We start from the raw sequence: 10,000 nt of genomic DNA on the forward strand, positions 1-10,000 counted from the left end.
ACGATTTCGGAAATTTAATTTTGATCATAATTTTAATTTTTTTAATTTTCAGAGCTTGTTTTTAATCCGAATATAACATATTTATATGTTTTTGGAATCAGAACATGATGAAGAATAAAATAAAAGTAATTTTGGATCGTTTTATAATTAAATAATTTTAATTACAATTTTCAGATTTTTAATGACCAAAGTCATTAATTCCCCCATCCCCGTCTCGATTCCCCCATCATAATTTTCATATTTGTAATTTTCAGAGCTTGTTTGTAATCCAAATATAACATATGTATTATGTTTTTGGAATCAGACAATGACAAAAAATAAGATGAAATTATTTTTCGATCGTTCAATAAAAAAAATAATTTTAATTACAAGTTTCCGATTTTTAATGACCAAACTCATTCATTAGTTTTTAAGCCACCAAGCTGGAATGCAATACCAAAGTCCGGCCTTCGTCGAAGATTGCTTTGCCAAAATGTGAATCAATTTGATTGAAAAATGAGGGTGTGACAGTGCCGCCTCAACTTTTACAAAAAGCCGGATATGACGTCATCAAAGGTATTTATCAAAAAAAATAAAAAAAACGTCCGGGGATATCATTCCCAGGATCTCTCATGTCAAATTTCATAACGATCGGTCCAGTAGTTTAGTCTGAATCGCTCTACACACACACACACACACACAGACACACAGACACACACACACACACACACACACACACACAGACAGACAGACACACATACACCACGACCCTCGTCTCGATTCCCCCCTCTATGTTAAAACATTTAGTCAAAACTTGACTAAATGTAAAAAGGAACAAATCCCAAAACAACCAAGAATGAAAATAAACAACGACACATTGGCAATCAAAAAGACGAAATTACATGAACGGAAACAGAAAATGTTACACACGAAAAGAAGAGAACATAATTTAGTTGTATTAATCTAAATATAGAACGTCAATGCATTAAGTCTCCTTGAGAGTGTCTTTAAATATTCAGGCATATTTTTCCACAAGCACTTTGATTTTCCATTAGCCGTTGACTTTGTTGGAGGTACATGTAAAATAAACGCTATCCTACCCGTGCTATACAATCACTCTAAATTAAACGATCTTGTCACAAGAAAAAAGATAATTATCACAAAATACTTATACTAGCTTGGTTATATCTATCAGTGATGGCGTTAAACGCTAGTTTCAAGTATTTTACTTGGCTAAAACCTTATTTCAAAAAAATAAAAAAACACACGTTAGGTTCGGGTATTATGTACTGCTGGGTTCCGCACTGAGCATACCAAGAATTATAGTGCGTGCTTGCCGGTTGACGAAATAGCTTACAAGTTTTATCTTCTATAATTATTGTCATTCAGTTTTTAAAAGTGTTGACCTTAATATCTGATTATATATTTAATTTTGCATCAAGTCTTCTTAAATAACTGCAAACTTTGTTCGTATCCCATGTAAAGCAACAGGACGGGTCTATTCGCCTTGTTTTACATGGTGGATTACAAGAAGAGGGAACAAAGCTCGAGTCTGTGCATGATGTACAGAGTTACAACAACAAAATGCCATAATAAGAATGCAAGTAAATTCTTCATCTGTTGACCAAATTCCTTCATATTTCTGCACATCAAGTTCAGCTCACGCATTAGCAGTCCACAAATGGGTGATTTGAAAATCAAATGGTCTGACTTTGTGTTCTTTTGGAGAAAAACAATCCGCATTCGACCGCGATTCGACTTAACAGTTTTCGAGGTTTACAATTCAGGCGTTACGCAAACTTACCCGACTTTTGGCGGTCATTTGAAGAAAACATTTCACCATAACCAACCGGAGACAATCAGTGAGTTAAAGCCACGGTTATAATGTTAAACAAAACAACTGTCTCTCATCGTGAATAGACGTAGAAGTAAATGACTGTTTTTATTTGTTGTTTTGTATGGTTTTTTTTTGTGGGGGGTAACACTCTGAAACCGATTTTGCATGGTATGATCGCTTAGTGTACGCCGATTTTATCTCGCAATAGGAAATCTGTTACGGTATTTTTTTCAATCGATTTTATCATGTGTATTAAAAGTTTCGACAGTGGATTACTCATGTATTGGGTTTTTTCAAGCAGTAACATTCGCAACTGTGCATACAGAGCGCAAACGTGGTAATTCAGTTGAAGAAAACAAATTTGCCTGGAAGTTATCAGTTGTACTGCCTCGCAAAACTCAAGGGCAGTTGCATTTTGGACTGACAGCAAGTACACATTACTCCGGCCCCCAAACCCAAACCCCCACCCCACATACACACACGCACGCACCATGTGTACTACAATGCTATGCACTCACACATACACACACACACACACACACACACACACACACCCACACACACGTCACACACACACGTCACACACACACACACACACATACACACACAACTGAACACACACACTGATCATCAGTTTACACATGTGAAAAAAAGTGCAGTGCAAATAAATTTTTTTGGGGTATCTCTTATTTTCTCTATATGAACCTTGTAAGTGTACAAGAGGGGATACAGTATGAATTGCCCGTCCGTTGAGCAGAGAAAGTAGGTCATTCTAAGCTGACAACTTTTGTGCAGCCAGATTGGAGTTTTCTTTTATTCCTTAGCAAAACTTTTGGGTACTAGGCCAGTTAATCGTTTTCCCATGTGTTGCTGGGGGACCTGTAAGGTCCAGAGAAGCCGACTGACCACAGAGAGGCCTTTGTTCTAGTTCATCCCTCCCCGAAACATCCGGCATAGATGGTGGCTAATTGACTGGACTTGCACCCCTCGTAGTTGTAGGCTACAGTACAAAGTGACTCGAGTTTGAGTTTTGGGATTTCTTTTTACCTTCCCTTTCTGATAATGTTTTAATCACCTCGTTTTTGGATGCAACACATAATGTCCCTTTTTGTTTTAGGATCGATTTTGATAATGATTGAGAAAGGAGAATAGCCGGTGTTAAGTTTTACAGTCGGTTTTATGAAGTTTCACTTGCCTGCCTTAGGACGGGTATACCCGTCATGCGCTTGTGCAGCCGCAGCGCCTTAGGACGGGTTTACCCGTCTTCTCCGTTCCGGGATTTTCCAGAAATGCTATGTCACTGCTGACACACAAATAGCAGCCAATGGCTTGGTAGGATACCTCATTCTCATGAATAAACATAAATGGTGACGCGGTTTTGCGTCTGAAGGCTATTTTCGGCCTTGGCGACAGGGTAGGGGAGAGAAATCTCGACTCGTCAAAATGGCTAACGCGTGACAGTCGACCGGGCCCTAGTAGGGAAAAACAAAGCCGGACTGAGGCTACAGGCGGTGCAAATGATTATGGATACTGACAGGAGAAGGGGGGGGGGGATCTTCTTTCGGACGATTCGTTGGAAACAGGTAGATGATAGTGATTATAATCCTTTCTTGGAGCAAGCAAAACAGCCACCTGTGTTTGATCCACAGGCACCGGAAGATGCGCCGGACTGATTTTTCAAAAGTTCATATTTAAACATCATTATAAGCCAAACTAATTATTATTTCCATGATTAGACACTAAAAACAGATTCTTGGTTCAATTTCCTTTAAAAATAACATAGGTTTTACTTACCTACCTACTGCCAGTTTGGAGCTAGTTTTTTGTGTGAATTATTACACCCCGAACTCCAATATTCCCTGGCAGTCAGGAATGCACATACGCAAGTTTTGATTGGCAGCGAAAGGGTTAAGAAGTGCGTGGTTTTTACCCTCCCTTTCGTTTTCCTTCCCCTTCTTTAGTTTGCTATCATTGTGCTTATCGTTTCCTGCTTCTACACACACACACACACACACACACACACACACACACACACACACACACACACACACACACACACATAATGGAAGAACCCATGTATGTTTTATGATTGTTGTTTTGGTCTGAATACAATTTGGAATCTTACTTGTTGATTTTACATTTTGTTGTCAGAAGTATTTTGTTCGTCTGTTCGTCTGGTGCGTGTGGTTTGAATGCCGTCCTGACAAATGTCTTTTAAAAACACATTCACGGTAACATCTTCGACGCAGACACAGACAGTTAGGAAGGGCTCCTAATATGGACCACTTTTTGTTTCATGCTGATAACTAGCTTGTTTTCTTGCGAAGAAGTTTTATTTTGTGTTTGGTAGTCCTTCTCTCTTAGGTTAACCGTTAGGCCTAATTAGAGTGAAATAGCTTTGATAGACATTCAGCAAAAATTAAATACAGACAAAATCACAAATGGTCCATATTAGGAGCCTGGGCGCCTAATATGGACCAGTGAAGCGGCCTTCACGAATCACTGTAAAAAGCCCCCTATACTTCAAAATAACATGATACAACTTAGTGTACAAGTCAGACTTATTCAAATATGCTTTAGATTGATCTGTTTCGGGTTGATGAGAGCATTATTTGAAGCACACCAGGAAACTAAAGAAGCTTATCAAAAACAGAGTGAAAATAAGTGAAATTATCAACTTCCACGAAAAGTAGACTTTTTGTTATATATTTTTGTCAATCTCGAGGGCTAGTTATAGGTTATTTCCAGCAAGCTTCTTAATGAATTAATGAAAAAAAATGTTTCTTCGATTTGTTGAAGGTGGTCCATATTAGGGGACTCGCACATACTTTGAGATTTTGCTATTATTTTTTGTTTGCAGTAGAAACTCGGGGTCAACACTGCTAAAATGTAACAAATGCGGTCTTAGCTGTCATATATAGCAATTTTTGTGTGATAAAAGCTTTGGCTGTGGACAGAAACGAGTCCGTTTTAGGCGGCAAATTTAGAGTGAACGCTGCCAAAAGTGAAAAAAAGAGAAAAAGCCTAACGGTTTTGAGATTTGTGTTTCTGCAACTGTTTTGACATGTGCAAGTTATCCAGAGAGGGTGAATACAGCGAACAAAACTTTTTTGAGCCCTCTAGCGCCGTTAGTTTGTCAGAACAGGAGGTGGTCCATATTAGGAGCCGGTCCATGTTAGGAGCCCTTCCCCTAATATCTACGTGAAGCTACCACCGCTCGGCTTTACACACACACACTTTAATTAGTTGCTTTTGGCACACGGCCTCATCATCTGAACTTGAAACAACTACAAAACACAACAACAACAACAACAACAGCATGGTTGTGCCTGTCGGGTTATCACCATAAGGCGCCTGTACTTGTACGGAAAAGTCGCGCATGTGCAGTAGAATGTTATTATCGAAAATGGCGGCGAAATCTAACTCGGAAGCTTGTGCTAAGAAACGTTTCAAAACCAAGCTTTATGGACGTTTTTATGACTACGTACTCCAGCAGACATCAACTTGTGGTCGACGTGCGTGGGTTTTGCTCAAAATACGTAAGTATTCGTCAGTTTGGCTTCTCGAATCAAGTTTCAACTTAGTCTCTGTCTCGAACCAAATACTGAACGAATCGTCGGTAAGCTTAACTCAACTCAACTTAACTCAAATTTTATTGGCTTCAATTTTCACATAGAAGAATTTGTCTTGCGCTTGGGATTAAGACATAGGCAGAAAGTAAGAGTATACTATAACATATAAAAACAGCATTCATATCACATTTCATGTATCACCCACAGTAATCACTAGTATAGGCCTAGGCCTACAGATATCACTTTGTCCCTGTATCACACATGCAAATAAATAGTATCACATTTTCCACGTATCACACACAATATATACATTACATAACATACAGCAAGTTTCCATCTCCCGCGCCCCCCCCCTCCCACACATACATATCCTCGCACGTGCGTCGACTCCATACAAATGACATCATCAGTCCATTAACTAAAATGCACAATGACTAGTAGAGGGTACATGATACACAATACGTGCTCAACTAGACCTGCTAACTAAAATAATAACAGAGACAGAAACAAAAACTGGGCACAACATTTACACGTGTGTGACCTACTTTACATCAAGTGCCTGTGATCTATAAATAACAATGATTGCGTTTAAAATAAAACATGAATAATGCCGATGTTTGCTAACAATGAATACATAAAAACTAAGATAAGAATGTATGTGCTTTCATAATATGATTATTTTATAAAACACAGTGGGGAAATTGGAAGATAATTTTTATACGAAACTGCGCACATTGAGTCGAGCTCTGTAGCGTGTGTGTTCGGAGGCAGAAGACACACATGGCTGTGGATATTAATTGTTGTGAGATTCGATGGATTAAAAAGGATACCCCGACTTCGGCAGGGCAGAAGGAGGTACAAAACGGTGTGCTGTATTGCTGTGTGTGAGTGTGCTGTGCAGACCTTCTGTGTTATGTGCATGTTCTATTCTGGTCAGTCGTCTGCTGTTCGTAGGCTTCCTCTGAGGGCCTATTGTGTACAAGGGGAGGTCACTTCCGCCTTATAAACAAACACATGTGGAGACCCACAGAAATGCCATAACATCGTAATAAAAGAGGGCAAAAATACTGATAACAGCAAGGTAAGACAAGTCTAGGACATTATTTCTAGGACTGACTAAGCAATAGAACAACATCATGATCATCATAAGCAAATGATAGTGAGAACAAAACAGAATTCTTACTTTTCTGACTGCTCCCAGTGATTGACATTCAGAACATCCATCCTGTTCTATTCTAAATAGTTGTAAGATAACTTCATAAGAATAATATTTAACATACATACTTGATTTGTTTAACATAGTTCTAGTGTAAAGTATACTTTATAAGTTGTGGAGGTAATTTTAAATTTAAAACATGAAGATAAGAAACACTACAATAACATGACAACATCAGAGTACAATGCATTCCTAGCTGGCTCTGAGGAAAACACCATTGTACATTTTTCAGTTTCACATGCATGCATTAAGTGGTACCATTGAGAACTGAGATGGCGGATGGAATAAACGACTTCCGCATGCGAGAGGTTCTACACTTTGCAGCTCTGTATCTACGCCTAGATGGCATGAGTGCGAACTGATCATGCAGGGGGTGCGATTCATCTTCAACGACCTTTCGTGCTTTTGTGGCTGTTCTCTTATGCACCAGTTCATCCAAGCTTGGGAACTGAACCCCAACCACTTTTTCTGCCTGCCTGATCACTCTTGCCAGATGGCTCTTGTCCTCTACAGTAGCCCCATAGTACCATACCATGAGGTTGAAGGTCAAAACACTTTCAATGCTGGCTCTGTATAACATTTCCAGTATTTCATGGCAGACCTTGAACTGCTTGAGTTTCCTCAGAAAGTACAATCTTGAATTGCACTTGCTAACTACCTTGGCTATATGTTTTGACCACGAGAGATCTGAACTGATGATGCAGCCCAAGTATTTGTACTCTTGTACTTGTGCTACCTCTTCCCCCCCTATCACTAGTGGCTCTGTTTCCTTTTCCCCTCTCCTAAAGTCTGTGATCATCTCTTTTGTTTTGCCCACATTGAGGTCTAGACTGTTCTGGTCACACCACTCTACTAGTTTGTCCACCTCCTGTTTACCACACTGTCATACTCATAGTGATAGCACTGATACATTTGTACAGGTAAACATGGCTGTTTGCTGAAAAATCGTTGTGAAAAATTGTAATGATGTCTCTGAAGTTTGATTCAGTCCGTAATTCATTCAGTGATTCATTTTGATGGGACGTCAACCCATGGTGAGGCTGATAATAAGGCAAACAAAAAAAAATTAGTCTGTTTACGGTATCCCGACCGACCTTATTTTTTCGCGCGACCCTAGACTTTTTTTGGCATTCGGGGGAAAAAAACCAAAGTTTTTGTTTTTTGGCAAAATAACTTAAAAAATATGTTTTTTTGGAGAAAAAAAAAATAATAAAAATCCCGACCTACCGAACCTTTTGTGTGTGCCTATGTTACCGTAAACAGACTATTATTTTTGGGGGGGCCTAATATTGTTTTGATCTGTATTCTGCCAGTGCCATTGCCAACTGCCATGGTTGTTCTTGTGTGCACTAATTAGTAATTTACTAGCAATAGGAGTTCTAGTTCGAGTTCTACTAGTAGTATTTTACTAAATCATTACTACTGCTAGTACTAGCTTTAAACAAGCTCTGGTTTGAATGACCAGCTAAATGCTAATAGTAAATAAGTACATTATTTTTGCATCAGCGGGGTATACATTTAAATATTTTATTAAAAAAATACCGCATGGTTTTGCTTGACCAAATCATTCATCAGCTAACAATATGCTTTTATTTCAGTTGGACCTGACTTGAGCATGGTTCCGTTGTCTCCGCAACAACAGCTTGGTTGAGATACAGGCATGTCCAGTTTGCAGCATGTGCAGGCTGAGTGTGAAGATCTGATGGCTGATCTAGACACAACATAAGCTGCTTGACACTATTCCAAGGTAAGCAAGAAGCTTTGAAAATAGTTACTTTAAGTGTTACTTAGTGAGTGTACATTTTTGTGGGTGAACCATTAGTAACTTCCCCCCACCCCCACCCCACCCACACATACACACACACACACACACACACACAAACTTGGGTTTGTACTACAACTATTAGTATTAACTACTCTTCATAAATGAGTTATGTAATTCAACAGAGGTTTGAAGTCATTATGGTTTTGCAAATTAGTAAGAGACCATGTGGGTGCATGGATTCAGTAATGCGTAATTAATACATGCAATACTCCTGCTGGTGAGTTCACTACAAACAGGTACTACATTAGAACTAGTCTATGTTATTTGTTAATGAGGATGATTCATCGTAATCTCACTGTCATGATACTATTGCCATTGACAGTGCTAGATCACTTCATAAAGTTATTTTAGTAAGTAATCATATGATATTGATAATTTTGATATAGTGATTTACTGACGGTGACAATGACATGTTATCTTCATACTATTCCAGGTACAAGATGCTGAAAGTGCAGATATCAAGGGCTTGGGATTTCGGCTCCTGGAATCCTACAGATCAACTGCTAGTCTAATGTAAGGATTTCATTCAACCTTCCTGTTCTGCTGTTAGTTAGTTTTTTAAATAGATACACACTTGTAAACTGATGTTAGTTTTTACACGTGAGCATGAAGGAATGTGCCTTTATGAGGAATGTATAGTGGCTTGCAATATTGAATTTGAGGGATGTTTGCAGTTATATAATATATTAGCACAGCTCAGTTTTCTTGAGGGTTCCGTGAGTACAGTGAAATTCTCCTTTGAAGACTGAAACATATCTTGGATAACTGGTCTTAACTGGGGGGGGGGGGGGGAGGAGATTTAAAACAAAAGTACATTCACATGTGTTTTTCATTTTCATTGTGTTACGGTGGGGAGTTCCTTCTCTACTTCTTTCTTTGTTTTCCCATTGACATAAATTTGTTTTTGTCAATATGTTTTACATAGGTTCCCCATTAGCTGCTGTCCTCATCCCCAGCCGACTGTTTCTGCTGAAGCCATGAAGGATACTTCTTCATGTGGGCGTGGACATCTTTTTCGTCGCCATGCAAGGCTTCCAGTACCATATAATTTTGTGAATACTCTGGGGACCTGTCATCGACTTTGGAAGGACGCTTTATTTTAACACTTTGTACCCCACCTATGTTGACCAAGTTGTGTTAAGCCAAGACCAGCTGTGCTGCAGCAGGTCACTCAGAATTGTAGAAACTCTGTATCAACAGGCTGGAATGCTGGCGTTAGATCAACGTTACAGGAAGCGACTGAAGCTAACAGTCTGAGCAGAATGCGGATATGTGCCGAATGAGAACAGATGCATTGTACATAGTGACTGCGTGTACGGATATATATCCATACCTGGTCAAATAGAGCCATACGAGTGGGTAGGATATATCCGTACCTGGGAGACAAGGAGTTAAGACCACATCTGAACTGATGATTTAGTCTCTCCATAATCAAACGCTGAAGAAGATTTCAGAATGAACTTTGTTAGATAAATTATGGTTGTTATGATCGCCACATTTTAGGTCCCCCCTCTCCCTCCTTTCAGACTTCCCCGCTTTTAAGACCTTACGTTTTGGGATTTTCTGTTCAC

At 39.1% G+C, this 10,000-nt stretch overlaps 2 protein-coding genes and 1 long non-coding RNA gene across 3 annotated transcripts in view; 1 reads left to right on the forward strand and 2 right to left on the reverse strand.

Annotated features, from left to right (window-relative positions):
* Positions 1–10,000, reverse strand: part of LOC138965152 (uncharacterized) — a 35,213-nt gene that overhangs the window by 10,192 nt on the left and 15,021 nt on the right. The window lies entirely within an intron of this gene.
* On the reverse strand, positions 6,852–8,731 carry LOC138965642 (uncharacterized). The gene is made up of 3 exons (XM_070337815.1): positions 8,726–8,731; positions 8,214–8,315; positions 6,852–7,472 (listed from the first exon to the last, which is right to left on the reverse strand). The coding sequence occupies exons 1-3, from the start codon at positions 8,729–8,731 to the stop codon at positions 6,852–6,854; spliced, it is 729 nt and encodes a 242-aa protein (XP_070193916.1).
* LOC138965160 (uncharacterized) lies at positions 7,912–9,738 on the forward strand. Its single transcript, XR_011455339.1, has 3 exons — positions 7,912–8,351; positions 8,863–8,942; positions 9,355–9,738. It is a non-coding gene; the product is annotated as an uncharacterized lncRNA (long non-coding RNA).

The sequence above is a fragment of the Littorina saxatilis genome, linkage group LG4 (assembly GCF_037325665.1).
Source record: "Littorina saxatilis isolate snail1 linkage group LG4, US_GU_Lsax_2.0, whole genome shotgun sequence".
Classification (NCBI taxonomy): domain Eukaryota; kingdom Metazoa; phylum Mollusca; class Gastropoda; order Littorinimorpha; family Littorinidae; genus Littorina; species Littorina saxatilis.

Coding starts and splice junctions, on each gene's coding strand:
- LOC138965642 (XM_070337815.1), bottom strand. Junction 7,473..8,213: donor GACAACGGAACCATGCTCAA/GTCAGGTCCAAC, acceptor TGTGGTAAACAG/GAGGTGGACAAACTAGTAGA.